Source organism: Heteronotia binoei, chromosome 18 (assembly GCF_032191835.1).
Source record: "Heteronotia binoei isolate CCM8104 ecotype False Entrance Well chromosome 18, APGP_CSIRO_Hbin_v1, whole genome shotgun sequence".
NCBI classification, from domain to species: Eukaryota; Metazoa; Chordata; class Lepidosauria; order Squamata; family Gekkonidae; genus Heteronotia; species Heteronotia binoei.
Window position 1 is genome coordinate 21,452,415 of NC_083240.1, and position 15,748 is coordinate 21,468,162.

The 15,748-nt window shown below is 45.5% G+C and overlaps 1 protein-coding gene across 1 annotated transcript in view; it reads left to right on the forward strand.

The window, feature by feature from the left end:
• LOC132586716 (espin-like) overlaps window positions 1–15,748 on the forward strand; it is a 124,118-nt gene that overhangs the window by 45,841 nt on the left and 62,529 nt on the right. Inside the window, 1 exon segment of the mRNA XM_060258787.1 lies at window positions 15,321–15,507. Within this exon segment, the coding sequence (XP_060114770.1) occupies window positions 15,321–15,507 (187 nt within the window).

Below are 15,748 nucleotides of genomic sequence, written 5' to 3' on the forward strand. Positions count from 1 at the left end.
CCCCAGCCCCTTGGCCTTCCCTGATGCAGCAAGTCAAGTTCTTCCAAGAGGCCCAGTGACCAATTCTATGTCCAGCTAATGCACTCTGGCATTTATGTGGCTGGGAGCAAGGCTGGCAGGTAAGGTTAATGACTTGATTGGTTTCATACTGGAAAGGTCAAGGCGGCCCATTATCTGGACTGTCTGGCATCTATTGCTGCATCAGAATTATTGGCAAGGTCTGAGCCGAGGCAGCTTGAATGTTCCCCCCCCCCCCCCCCGAACTTCTTATCACAGAGATTTTAAAAAATACCTTGGGTTTTTTGTTTTGCACCCCTCTTGAACTTTTTGGCATATCTCGAATGGTACCATTTGAAATTGCTTCTGAAAGAGGCCATCCTCTGGGTGCCACCCTTTTGTATCATAACCAGATTTTTTATAACCATACCATCAGGGCTTTTTTTTTTAGCAAGAACGTACAGGAACACAGTTCCAGCTGGTTTGGCATCAGGGGGTGTGGCCTGATCTGCAAATGAGTTCCTGCTGGGCTTTTCTACAAAAAAGCCCTATGTGAAATAATGATGAAATCAGGGGGTGTGGCCTGATATGCAAATGAGTCCCTGCTGGGATTCCCCCCCCCTACAAAAAAGCCCTGTGCACAGGCATCCAAGATGGCAGTTCCCATAGTGCGGGTGCTCTAGGAAACAACTTGAATGCTCCCTCAGAATACTTACTTGATCTATCTATATCCCACCTTTCTCCCCAATGAGTTCCCAAATCAGCTTACATCATTCTCCTGTCCTTCATTTTATCATAACAACAACCCTGTGAGGTAGGTTAGGCTTGGAGCGTGTGACTGGCTCAAGGTCCCCCACTGAGCTTCCATGGCAGAGTGGGGGGATTCGAACCTGGGTTTCCCAGATCTATGTCTGACACTTTAACCACTACTAAGTTACAACAGAGGCTCACAGCTCTAGAAACTAAACAAGGAAAACCAAAAATGCTGTGAAATTTCCAATAAATGAATAACAACACAAAGCTGATGCCATATAACTATATTAAGAACCAGTTGTACCATCTACAAATATTACTGCTCTTCAGCATACATCTGTACACTATGTAGTGCACAAATACAAGATGATAGGTATAACAATAGTTCTCAATATTAGGAATATTGCAGGGCTTTTTTTGCAGCAGGAACTCCTTTGCATATTAGGCCACACACCCCTGATGTAGCCAATCCTCCAAGAGCTTACGGGCCTCTTAGTACAGGGCCTGCTGTAAGCTCCAAGAGGATTGGCTACATCGGTGTGTGTGTGTGTGTGTGACCTAAATATTTCTGCTACAAAAAAAAGCCCTGGAATATTGAGAACTATCAGGGCTTTTTTTGTAGGAAAAGCCCAGCAGGAACTCATTTGCATATTAGGCCACACACCCTGATGCCAAGCCAGCTGATGCTGTGTTCCTGCTAAAGAAAAATCAGCCCTGGTTATACCTGTCATCTTGTATTTGCGCACTACATAGCGTATGCACGTATACTGGACAGTAGTAATATTTGTAGACAGTACAACTGGTTATTAATATAATATGGCATTGGCTTAGCGTTGTGTTCATTTATGTGAGCTTTCACAGTATTTTTTGTTTTGTTTGTGTACTTTAACCCATAAAGCATGCTGGCTCTCACAGGCTGCTGCTGCTGGCAGACACCTCGTTACGATTACTGACTTTTAAAAATAGGGAATAACTGATTCGTCCTTTTTAAAAATAAACTTGAAGTAATTAATGCAGGCAAATGTGAAATCTGTGGTTTGATTTGACAAACCCTCCTTTGATTTGCTGTATGAGTTTTAATTAAGTTTCCATGCATTTCCATACGGAGAAAGGCCTGCCTGCCTGCCATGTCCCTGCTGTTAGCCAAACGTCCCTCTGATCTACAAAATGCCATCAAATGCAACCTCTGAATATATCTACGTAAGCAAAGATAGTTGACAGTTCTACTATAATTCTGCTCCTGCGTATGTAGAGGGGGGGAAAAGTTGAAAGCCAATTCTAGTGAGAAGGGCAAAGTTCTTAAATGTGCCTCCAGCTGGACTATTACATATCAAAAAGGTGATCAGAAACACAAGATACCCCCATTATCTTTGGAAGGCAAGGCTCAAATGTTCTTAGCTCCCGGAGCAAATTTTGCAGCCCTCGGATGTGATAAATAAATCATTGCCTGTTTGCTCAAGAGTTGATCTGCTGGCAACACCAGCAAGAAATTTCCTAGGATGCTGGTTTAAAGAGCAGCTGAATGTGCACACTGGGGAAATATTCTCCCTCTCGGGGTCTGCTGTGGCGGTGCTGGAAAGTGCCATCAGGTGATGGCTGACTTATAGCGACCTTGCGGAGTTCTCGAGGCAAGAGATGTTCAGAGGTGGTATGCCATTCCTGGCTCCACGTAGCGACCCTGCGCTTCCTTGAGGGTCCCCCGCCCAGATACTAAACAGGGCCGACCCTGCTTAACTTCTTAGATCTGACAAGATCTAGATTATCCAGGATATAGTGCCAAACAATAATGCTAAGCGCTTGATCTACCACCACTGGGGTTGCTGACTTCAGGTTGGGAAATTCTTAGAGATTTTGGGGGTAGGCAGAGTGGGGGTTTTGAGTAAGGGAGGGACCTCAGCAGGGTGGGTATGATGCCATAAAGTGTGCCCACCCAACCAGCTATTTTATCTAGGAGAACTGTTCTCTGTAATCTGAGTCTGTTGTAATTCCAGGAGCTCTCCAGGCCCTGCCCAGAGGTTGGCAACTTTAGCCCATGTATTCTCTCTCTCTTTTTTAAATGTATGCATGCCTGGAAGTCATGCTGGTGACCCCTACTGGGGGCATGGAGGACATTCAGAGAAGTGACTTGATACAGCCTGCCTCTGCCTCCTGCTCCTGGTATTCCAACAAGGCCTCCCATCCAAGTACTTGCCAGCGTCAGCCCTGCTTAGCTTTCGAGACCTGATGAGATCAGGCTTGCTTGGGCTATCTGAGTCAGGGCTAGTCAATGTACTCTTGATCCTCAGGACTGCAGCAAATGACCTGCAGTTGTTTTTGAAGAATTCTTTGAGAGCCTGATTCCATATAGAAGGCAGAGCTTTGGCTTAAATAAGCAAATGCTAATGCAGAAGTGGGCTTCAGCAGCTAAAATGTTCATGTTGTGCAACATGTACCTTTTAGATGAAGAAAGCTGGGATCGCAAGAAAGATTTCAGAGCCCTGTATATGCAGCTGAATCCTACAAAAGCTCACACCAATTGTGGGGCCAATGTCCTTTGTAGCATCCACAAGTTTCCACCTTTGAAACCCGGAAATCAGGAGGGAGCTTACTGACAGAGACTCTTTCAACTTTGCTTTGAACGTTGTCTGGTTTTCATCAGCGGTGGCCACTACAATTCTCAATATATATATATATATATATTAAAAAATCTCAACCTGTTCTGCTGGCTCTTGCAGTTTGAATTAAATGTCCCAGGAGGGAGAAATGCCATTCCCAGTCTTAGTACTCTGGAAAGGAAATACCCCGTGCTTAAATGTTTCAGAATAAGAAAAATTGAATTTTGCAAGCTGGTTAAATTACACTGATTAAGTACACTTGCATACTTTCTCTTCTTGTACACAACTGCTGGACTTTGTTCTGTTTTCCACCATTCGTTCTGGTTTTCCCAACCGAAGGAGCTGCAGGCTGCTAAAGCCTCCTTCTATCTGCCAGTGCTGGTGGCCTTATTAATCTGATTTCTGAGACTTCAACAAGGCATAGATCAGAGTTCACACATTAAAAACTAGAAGCTTCCAAGAAAGAAAGAAAGAAAGAAAGAAAGAAAGAAAGAAAGAAAGAAAGAAAGAAAGAAAAAAAGCTGAAGTTCTGAAGCAGCTATTGTAAAATGGAGCAAGGGAGAGAGCTTCTTGAAGGAACGGTGAATTAAAAATGTACTTAATGGTAGTAATAATATACACCCAAGAAAACCTTGTGTGGCCACCAGTAAAATAAGCAGAGCGAGCGGCATGGCAGCAGTACCCTAATGGTCTCTGCAAACTGTGTACTGTGAACTGAATGACAATTGAGGAGGAGGGCTTGAATGAGGGAGGTCTGGAATGAATTCCTTGTTCCTTTATGAGTGTGCAGAATGGCCAGGGGAAATGGCTGGATAGTGGTTGGAGTCACATGATAGAGCTGGTGTGATATAATGGTTAGACAAGCATCTTGGGAGATCCAGGTTCAAATTCTGACTCTGCCATGAAACCCTTGCTGAGTGATCCTATGCCAGACACATACTCTCTGCCTGACCCACCTCAAAGGGTTGTTGTGAGAATAAAATGTAATGAAGGAGCTCAATGTCAGCTGCTTTAAGTCTCCATGTGGGGGGAAAGGCAGTGTAAATTACGTCAATGAATAAATAAACTCACTTTTAAAAAATGTGTACAGTCTGATGCTTTATATCCTATCAGTGACTGTAACACCTTGCTTTTCAAACCCTGATGTTTTCCTCCCAGGAAAAAAACCCCTCAAAAACATACTGTTATGTCAGATTATGCAGTTTTGGCAAGAAGCCTAGTCTTGGATGTGGTACAGTCTTCTCAAAAGATTTGTTATTAGACAACGAACAAATGATCTTCTCTGTGCTCATTCCCATGTATCATCTGTTGTACATGCCAGAACCAGGCCTCATTTTGGACAGGAGCTCACAGGAGCGGTGCTGCAGGACCTCTAAATTTTATTGCGTTCTTTCTTTCCTTTTGTTGTTGTTGTTGTTCAGGCACACAGTTGAGTCCGACTCTTTGTGACCCCATGGACCAAGTCACGCCAGACCCTCCTGTCTTCCACCATCCTTCAAAGTCTGCTCAAATTCGTGTTAGTTACACCAGTAACACTGTCCAGCCATCTCATCTTCTCCCATCCCCTTCTTCTTTTGCCTTCTGTCTTTCCCAGCATCCAAGTCTTCTCCAGTAAGTGCTCCCTTCTCATTTGGTGGCCAAAGTATTTGAGCTTCAGCTTCAGCATCTGACCTTCCAGGGAACAGTCTGGGTTGATTTCCCTTAGGACTGACTGATTTGACCTTCTTGCAGTCCAAGAGACTCTCAAGATTCTTCTCCAGCACCACATCTCAAAAGTATCTACTGCGCTTGGCCTTCCTTATGGTCCAGCTCTCACAGCCATACATTACTACTGGGAATACCTTTGCTTTGACTATATGGACTTTTGTTGACAGGGCGATGTCTTTCTTTCCTACCCACCCCTAATACTTGCTTCTGGGCTCCATTGTTCAAACCCCCTGTGAGAATTTTGCTGAACTCTAAGATTTGACAAACTTGGGGAAATAGCCAAAATATATAAAGCAGACAGATGGAAATCTTCATCATGTCACCGTAGCCACATAGGAGAAAGTCATTTAAAAAGTATGACGTGAGTAAGCTTTATTATGACAATTATAATTCAAGAAGCATTTTAAGGTAGGTGCTGAGTTGATATTATTTAATACACCTTCTGGTGATGTCAGGGGTGTGTGGCATATGCAAATGAGTTGTGCTAATGAGCTCTGGCACCTCTTTTTCTACAAAGTGACCCCTGGCCAGAATCACCTACATGTCGAACTCATTTGTTATGAGGGCCAGAACTGACATAAATGAGACCTTAGTGGGCCGGGCCATGTTGGGTTGGGCCGAGCCATGCTGGGTCGGGCCATGTGTGTACCTAATTAAGATTATAAATTTTATAAAGAACACAGACAAACACAAATATATATTTTTTAAAACTTAAAACATGCTTAAAACATTAGCACTCATTGGTCTTAAAGGTACTTTCTTTGTATTTCTCCCATGGGATCCAGGGAACTGGGCAAAGGGAGCTCTGGCTCTTTCCTTCCTTTCCCAGGGGATGGGGGAGCCTCAGCCAGTAGAAGGAAGAGAGGCTCGGCTCAGTAGCTCTGCTGTGCAATTGAGAGAGCCTGGCAAAGCAAGCTATTCCTCCCCCCTTCCTCCCCAAGGGAGGAGCCTCAGCCAATGGAGAAAATGGAGGTTTTGCTCTGTAGCTCCTGTGTGATTGAGCAAGCCTTGCAAGGCAAGCTGTTATGCAGAAGGAAGCAAGAGAGTGGGAGAAGGAAGCAGATGACAGCCAGTTGCTCAGGGGCCTGATAGGAGCCCTCTGGGGGCCTGATTTGGCCCTCGGACTGCATGTTTGACACTCCTGTGCTAGAGGATAAATAGCAGGAAAAGCTAAAAGAGAGAACTTCAGTTGGCTGGAGGGGAGGGGGTGATTGCTGTCAATGTTCCCTCTAAGCTGTGGAGTCTTGTGAACAAAAATTCTACTTTGTGAGCTACTGGCATTAAAGTTTGAACTACTGCATAAATTAGCTTGCTCTAGGACCATTTTTCCTGAGCTGAGACAAAAATGTGTGAGCCGGAGGCTAAAAATTTGTGAGCTAGCTCACACTAACTCAGCCTAGAGAGAACACTGGTTGCTGTTGCTCCACCTGGAGAGAACCTGGCCTCCTACTGCCCTTCTTGGAGTTACAGCATTGAATTATTGAAGGGCCTGGGATCTCCTTTGACAGCCGAGCTGAATGTGTATCGCTGCTTCTCTTTGCAATATTAAACAGGTATTTATTGATTGCTTAATAAAGCAGCTGCTGCAATGCCGAAGCCTGAAGCTCTGACACATGTAAGGCATTTGGGTCTGACCTCCACGGGATTCACAGCCAAGCCCTAGGCTGGCTGTAGGATTCAGTAAGGAGTTTCCCATCACCCACCATGGGGAAAAAATACATCCAGAAAGCAAACCTGTGTCCCTCCCTCCCTCCCCCACCCCCACACAGATAGCTTCTCAAATAGATGGAGCACCTGATCTATTGCCTGTGACTCTTGAAATGGTATCCACAGCAATGTTTTTACCATTTCGGTTATGCTTTCAGTTGCTTCTGTCTTGGGCCTTTTAAATGAAAGGCAGCAGTGCTGAGAAGCCTGCAGAAACGGCATTGATTAACAATAACTCTCCAGGCCTAACCTGTGAGCACCAACAGCTTTTATGTTGGGAATTAAATACTAGGTCTCCTTGCACTTTCCACCTGCCAGAAAATGGCTCATCCAGCTGGCCAGGTGCTGGAAAAGTTCACTTTGTTCAGCTGTACTGCCATAGTGCGTCACTGAGTGCTCCAGAAACAGCTTCCCATGATTTGGCTGCATCACTGATGAATGTTAAGGCAAAGGCACTGGCAATATGTATAAAGACTTGCAGGGGGTGTCTCATTTCCCCCTCTATCCCCTCCTCCAGGGATCATTTTGTAGAAATATAGGTGGTGGAGCTCATCCAGGGATTGTTATGCAGCTGCACCTACTATTCAATGGACAAGGTAGGGAGGAAGAGGGGGAACCCTCAGAAAGGTTCAGGAGCTGCACTTCTGTGAGCTCTTGCTGAATCCGAGGCCTGCCTCCTCTGTTATTTCCACTTCTTCTTCCCTAGCAGCCCCTGTTTCATCTCCCTCTTTTCCACCCAACAGCCAACAGAGCATTATCTGCTCCCCTGTAAGCTCTTGGAGGATTGGCTACATCAGGGAGGGACGGTGGCTCAGTGGTAGAGCATCTGCTTGGCAAGCAGAAGGTCCCAGGTTCAGTCCCCAGAATCTCCAACTAAAATGGGTCCAAGCAAGTAGGCATGAAAAACTTGCCTGGACCCTTGAGCTTGAGACCCTGGAGAGCCGCTGCCAGTCTGAGTAGACAATAGTGACTTTTATGAACTGAGGGTCTGATTCAGTATAAGGCAGTACAATGTTCATATATTCAAATGGGTATGTGACCTAATATGCAAAGGAGTTTCTGCTACAAAAAAAGCTTCTGGGTACCATAATAGTGGCAAGAGGGGCAGCATCTTCTTTGTTGCTCAGACCAGAGACCAAGCCTAGCTTGGAAGCGATTTCTGTGATTCCTTTTCTTGTTCTTGCTCAGAGGTCTGCCAGCCTATGGTTCCAAGCATCAAATGTGGCTCAGCAAGGAACCAAAGGTGGCTCTTGAAAAAACAATAAAACATTCCAAGTCAAGGTATATTGGAGGGGAGGTAGGATGTTAGATGAACCGGTTTCTGGACAATTGGCAAATATTTCTATAGGAGTAAAGGGCTTCTGAGATAGAGAGAAACAGTTGCTGGCAATTCAGGTGTGGACCGTGCACAAGTTTGTGCCAGTGCAGTAAAATAATAACTCGTAGAAAGCTCTTGTGTGTTTATGACTGATTGTGAGCCCCATGGGTACCACTTCCTAATAAAGAACTCACAACTGCTGCTGTTTGGGCTGCAGAAATTTTATGGATTATTAATCCACATGCCAGTTATCAGTCATGTTACACTCTATAGTTCCATTTATGTAAATGAGTTTTCTTATGCTGGCTCTTTGTTGATCTCTTAGGGCGTTTTCGCACTCACCTTCAGCAGGCGCGACCCCCCTCTTCACCGCGCAGGATCTGCGCGGATTTCGCACTAAATGCCGCGGAGCAGCCGGAAGAGCCGGAAGCTCCCGGCACAAAAGCCGCTCAAACGTAAACCGCCAAAAAGCAGTTTCCGTTTGCGCGGCTTTTGCGACGGGAGTTTCCGGCTCTTCTGGCTGCTCCGCGGCATTTAGTGCGAAATCCGCGCAGATCCTGCGCGGTGAAGAGGGGGGTCGCGCCGGCTGAAGGTGAGTGCGAAAACGCCCTTAATCTGGATTTTGTTGTCATCTAGCTCTTGAATAATGAACAGTTGCTAGTTCCTGTACTAGCTTGATGCTGTCTGGAAGGTTTCTTTGCTGGACTGAGTGTCTGCCTATAGGATCTGTACTTTGGCCACAAAGCACTGAAGCCTAAGGTTGATAACTTTGGGTTCAGAGCTACCTGGAGGTTTGAGGATGGAGCTTGGGAGTGTGGGGTTTGGGGAGGGTCAGGATTTTGGTCGGATATGATGCCACGCTCTCCACCTTCCAAAGCAACCATTTTCTGCAGAAGAATTGGAACAAATGTTTAAAATACAAAAAATAATTGATGTAGTGTAGAGATCAGTTGTAATTTTGGGAGATCTCCAGCTCCCCACCCGGAGGTTGGCACCCTTATGGAAACTGCATCCCATGCCCCTACTGCCCAGGTTCCAAACAGACCTCATGTCTGAGTTCCAGTCTTATGTCTGGATTTCTTCTGAGAATCGAACTGCCTTCAGTTCAGCATTTAAGAATCAGATCTGTTGAACTGCAGAGCAGAGGTCTTCAGGCAGGGCTTCGACCACACTGTTTCATTGGCGTATGTCGATTAGCCCTGGATCCTCTCCTCTCCTGTTCTCACCCTGGCCTTTCCCCACCACACCAGCCACGTAACAGAGGATCCCCACCTCTTTCAGAGAGAGATGTGAACCTTTTCTTTGTTTGCTTCTAATGTGCCTCCATTAGGTTGCCAGCTCTGGCTTAGGAAATTCCTGGAGATGTGGGGGCAGACCTGGGGAAAGCAGGATTAGGGTAGACGAGAGAGCTCAGCGGAGAAAGGATTCCATAGATAGATGCAGGTGGGGAACCATGTGGGTCTGAAGCAGCAGAGCAAAGTTTGAGTCCTGCAGCACCTTTAAGACCAGGGGTGGCCAAACTGCAGCTCGAGAGCCACACGTGGCTCTTTCACATATATTGTGCGGCTCTCAAAACCCCAGCACCTCACCCCATTGGTCGACTTGGAGAAGGCATTTCTCTCCTTAAATCGCTTCTCCAAGCTATGCCAGCTGACAGCTTGGAGAATGCATTTAAAGTTAAAATTGCTTTCTTTCCACCTCTCCCTCCCTCCTCACTTCCCCATCTATTTTCCTTCCTTCCTGCCGGCTCTCAAATATCTGATGTTTATTCTATGTGGTGCTTATATTAAGCAAGTTTGGCCACCCCTGGTTAAGACCAACAACATTTTATTCAAGCTATGGGCTTCTGAGTGCATGCACACTCTCTCAGATACTGTATCTGATGAAGTGTGTGTGTACAGAAAGCTTATCCCTTAAATAAAGCTTTTGCTGATCTCAAAGGTGCCACCGGACTCAAACTTTGTTATGATTCCATGGAATCCACCTTCTGAAGCTGCCATTTCCTACAGGGGGAACTCACATCTGTTGCCTGGAGAGCAGTTGTAATTCTGGAAGACCTCCAGCCACCTCCTGTCGTCTCAGCATTTGGGGGCTAGAGTTGCCAACACTGACCTGGAAAGTTCCTGGAGATTTGGGGGGCAGTGCCTGTGGGAGGGGGGATTTGGGGAGGGATTTCTCCTAGAATCTAGGGTGTACCCTGTAAAGCAGACCTGTTGGCATTCCGGGAGAATTCTTAAGCCCTTCCTGGAAGGTGGCAACCCAGCTGGTGGCCTGGCCTGTGTGTTTACTACTTTCCTAATCTGCTTATTTAAAAATACAGCTGAATTGCAGTGTCCCAAAACAGCCGGCGGAAGGAGCTTAGCCTAAGCAATGCTTATTAACTTAATGACCTGCTCAGATGGGAAGGAGGCCTGTCAGAGCCCAGTATGGGCACAGAAGCCTTGGACCTGAAGGGGGCAGGTAGAGAGCTCTACTTCCCAAGCTCTGGTTTTGCACAGTCAGTTCTCCTGGGCAGGGCTTTTTTTGTAGCAGGAACTCCTTTGCACATTGGGCCACACCCCCTTGATGTAGCCAATCCTCCTGGAGCTTACAGTAGGCCCTGTACTAAGAGCCCTGTAAGCTCTTGGAGGATTGGCTACATCAGGGGTGTGTGATCTAATATGCAAAGGAGTTCCTGCTACAAAAAAAGCCATGCTCCTGGCAAAGAAAATGGTACCCAGGGCGCAGGGGTTGTGCAAACAAGAGCAGGTGGTGGTTTCCAAGGACTGAGAGGATCACCAGGGTCAGGGAATTAGCTCAGCCCCTCACCGGCATCCATGAGTGCATCCTTTTGACACCAGCTTGCAATTGCATCTGTGGCAGCTGCAGAAAGAGCTGGCTTGCAGGGCCATGATCCTGATGCGTACTAAGAAGCACAGCAATTCCCCCCCTCCCCCCACACACACCTTGTTCTTTGCAATAGATAAGAGCCAGTTTGGTGTAGTGGTTAAGTGCATGGACTCTTATCTGGGAGAACCGGGTTTGATTCCCCACTCCTCCACTTGTACCTGCTAGCATGGCCTTGGGTCAGCCATAGCTCTGGCAGAGGTTGTCCTTGAAAGGGCAGCTGCTGTGAGAGCCCTCTCCAGCCCCACCCACCTCACAGGGTGTCTGTTGTGGGGGAGGAAGGTAAAGGAGATTGTGAGCCGCTCTGAGACTCTTCGGAGTGGAGGGCGGGATATAAATCCAATATCTTCATCATCTTCTTCTTCTTCTTCTTCTTCTTCTTCTTCTTCTTCTTCTTCTTTTCTGTATTTGTGCTCCTTCCACCATACTGGTGAGTATTTTTTGCAGGTCATAATATGTATCGCTTCCCTCTATTCCTGGGGTGGCCAAACTGCAGCTGGGGAACCACATGTGGGTCTTTCACAGCCTCCACCACCCCGTTGGCCAGCTTGGAGAAGGCATTTCTCTCTTTAAATCACTTCTCTAAGCCAAGCCAGCTGGCAGCTTGGAGAATGTATTTAAAGTTGCTTTTTGTCCCCTCCCCCCCTGCCCATTTACCTTCCTTCCTTCCTTCCTTCCTTCCTTCCTTCCTTCCTTCCTTCCTTCCTTCCTTCCTTCCTTCCTTCCTTCCTTCCTTCCTTCCTTCCTTCCTTCCTTCCTTCCTTCCTACATCTGACATTCATGTCTTGCAGCTCTCAAACATCTATTTATTATTAGGGTTTGTAGAATCTTTTGGGATCAAGTGCCGTGTTCTACTGGAGAAAGTTTTCCTTCCAGACGTTTCGTTCTCAGCTGCGGAGAACATCCTCAGTGCTGTGCAGCCAAGAAGGTCAGAGCGCCTGCTCCGGCTGCAACGCCACTGAGGATGTTCTCCGCAGCTGAGAACGAAACGTCTGGAAGGAAAACTTTCTCCAGTAGAACACGGCACTTGAGCCCGAAAGATTCTACAAACCCTAATGATGTTACCAGCCGTGAAAACCTGAAATCTTTGATAACATCTATTTATTGTTCTCATGTTGAAATTTTGTATTAGTTTTCCAGAAAAAAAGGGGGGGAGGGTAGGGGAAAATAGAAAGTTCAAAATACACATATCAATATTATAATAATCAATTCTGCATGAAAAATGCTTTCTTAAATACAATATTATTACATGTTATTGTCTCTTTAGACTATTTCGACTATGTCTATACATATTTTAACGATTGAAAGTCTTCATTTAAGATATCTAATTTGACTTCAATTACCAATGTAACTGTTATTGTAATACACATTACAGGAGATAGAAGATAGACGTTTACACCAAAGAGTCTTAAGAATCTTGAAGATCTAGCCAAGCATATAACATCACCCAATGTTTTCTTGCTTCTTTAGATTTCCCAGCCAACAACTGGGATAAATAGTCCATCTCAGCCGTTTCCTTCCCATCAAGTTTGATCTTGTGGGAATTTCCTGGAGTTTCCATCTCTGTTCCAGAAGAATTCTAGCTGCTATAACAACATGTGCCAGCAAATGTCTCATCTCTCTCGAATAATCATTAGGATATATGTTCAATAAAAATAGTTCTGGTTTGAACCGAATCTGTGTCTTCAGAATTTTCTGTAATAGTTCATGAACCATCTTCCAATAGTCTTTCACCACCTCACAGGTCCACCATATATGATAAAAAGACCCAACATGTTTAGTACATTTCCAGCATTTGTTAGACATGTTAGAATACATTTTGCAATGTTTCTGTGAGGTTACATACCATCTATAAAACATCTTGTATAAATTTTCTTTAAAGGCTACTGACTTGGTTAATTTAATATTAAATTTCCATAACCTCTCTCATTTTTCTAACATGATATTGCAGCCCACATTTTTAGCCTATTGTACCATACAATCTTTTACAATCTCATCTTGCTTCTTCATCTGTAATAAGTATAAATATAATTTAGAAACTAATTTTTCTTGGGAGCCCCAAATTTTTTATCAAATGACTATTGTTCCATATTGAAATCTGTTGTCTTATCTTTAGCATATCTGGATTGTGTTCTCAACCACCAACTCATTTTAATGTCCATATCTTCTAATTCTTCCTTGGTTTTCAGTTGGTTATCATCTTTCAACAATTCTTCATATCTGTAATTTTGATTAGGTTTCATAAGGTTTGGAGGTGTAAATGCTTCCACTGGTGTCACCCATCTTGGAATTTTCTGATAAATTCTCAGTTTTAACCATGACCATGTGTGATACAAAAATTTCCGAAACCAGTGATTCTTGAAGTAAAAATGCCCTTCTAATCTTTGGTACCATAAATACGCATGCCAACCCAAATTGAGGTCATGGCCCTCTAGCAATAACTGTCTCCTCTCATTCAATAGAACCCAGTCTCTCACCCAAGACAGCACTGCGGCTCTGTAATACAATTGTCAATCCGGAAGTCCCAGACCTGCTCTCAGTTTAGAATCTTGTAATGTCTTTAGCTTAATTCTCAGTTTTTCCTTCTGCCAAATAAAGTCAGAGACCATCTTGTTCAGTTCCTGAAAAAACACATTGGTTAAAAGCACTGGTATAGTTTGAAATAGAAATAGCAGTCTTGGCAAAATATTCATTTTAACTGAAGCTATTCTTCCCATCGAACCTGGGCAGTATAATAAAAAGTAGAGACATCACCCTATCAACAAAAGTTTGTCAAAGTTTGATATTCTCTTCTCTTTTGTCTGATTGGCCACGGCACCTCCCTCAGAATTTTCACCGTATTTCCTGCTATCATCACTGGTTTGTCCCTCGTTTGTTTCAAAATATCATCTCTGGTCTTCTTCCTTGTGAGCTTCAAATAGATTTTGCTGCAGAAACCAACTGAGACCCAGAATGAATCTTCAAGACCAGCAAAAATTTATTCGGAATGCTCTCCTTCAGCACAGCCATAGGGTTCTTATCTTTTTATATCTTTAAGACCAGCAAAGTTTTATTCAAAATTATATTGTATCCAATAGATGTCAGCTCTACAAGACATTCATTAGCAACAGTCTTAGAAGTCCGGCAGTCAACCCCAATGCCATTTAAAAATGGCGATCGGGACAGCAAGGCTTGCAGCAACGTCGGGCTCGGGAGCCAGCCACCGCTGACCTTCCCGACCCTCAACGTCAAGCCGCCTGCCTTCTCGGACCCTTCCTGGGTCCCAGACTTGAGTCCCCACAAATGGAGGGCCCCTCTGCCACCCGATTAGAGAGCGGCTCTAGGCCAGCCGGTCCAAGTCGCTCTCTAGATTAGGTCGCCGAAACCGGAAGTCCATCTGTTTGTTGTACTATGTGGCTCTTACGTTAAGCAAGTTTGGCCACCCCTGCTCTATCCTGACTACAGCCCAAATGGGTGGAGCTTTGTGGCTGGGGAGGGACTTTGTAAGCAAATCAGGACAGCAGCTGGATTGCCAGTCCTTGATTCTAGAAACCAGAGTTAGCCTCTTTTCCATAGTAGCCAGGGCTGTTCCATTAGGATTGCCAGGTTCCCCCCCCCCCCCCCGGGTCACTAGCAGGGGGTGGGAGGTGGGATTGCCACCTCCAGGTTGGGAAACTCCTGGAGATTCATAAATTTGTTGTTGTTGTTGAGATTCAGGGGTGGAGCCTGAGGAGGACAGTGCCATAGAGCCCACCCTCCCACATGTCTATTTTCTCCAGGGGAAGTGATCTCTGTAGCCTGGAGATGTGTAAGTCTGGAAGATCTCCAGGTCCTACCTGGAGGCTGGCATCACTAGTTAGTGGTTTGCTGAGGTCATCACAATGAAGAGAGGTAGAGGCTTCTTCCCACCTCAGTGATTTCTTTGGGTAGATCTCATTGCTGCGATGCATGTGGAATCATCTGTAATAGCAGCAGAGCATCCACACAGGGTATGCCAAAAGCAAATTTGATGTAGTTTGGTGTAGTGGTTAAGTGTGTGCACTCTTATCTGGCAGAACCGGTTTTGATTCCCCACTGCTCCACTTGCAGCTGCTGGAATGGCCTTGGGTCAGCCATAGCTCTTGCAGAGTTGTCCTTGAAAGGGCAGCTTCTGTGAGAGCTCTCAGCCCCGCTCACCTCACAGGGTGTCTCTTGTGGGGGAAGGAGATACAAGAGATTGTAAGCCACTCTGAGACTGATTCAGAAAGAAGGGCGGAGTATAAATTTGCAGTTGTTGTCTCCTCCTCCTTCTCCTCCTCCTCCTCCTCCTCCCTACCAGGACGTGCCAAAAATCTAGGCTTGGGTCTGAATGCCCCTTTGTCCTTTTCCCCCCCTTGCAGTTCGGTCAGCGCCCAAACGAAGAACGGTGCCACGTCCCTTTACCTAGCCTGCCAGGAGGGTCACCTGGAAATCATCCAATACTTGGTCAAAGACTGTGGAGCAGATCCTCATATACGCGCCAACGACGGGATGACCCCACTCCACGCAGCTGCCCAGATGGGCCACAACACTGTCATCGTCTGGCTGGTGAGCAGTGTTCCCTAAAATTGATCTGGCGGGCCTCTCTTTGGTGTTAACTGGCTTCCTCATCACCTCACTATGCTGTGTTGATATGCTGCTGTGTTTGTGACGCTGTATTGCCTTTATTTTTACACTGTTGTGTTTTATTGCTATGTTTTATGATGTTTTAATTGGTAATAGGTGTTTAAATTTCTGTTGTAAGCCACCCTGAGCCCATTTGCGGGAAACGGCAGGATATAAACCTAAA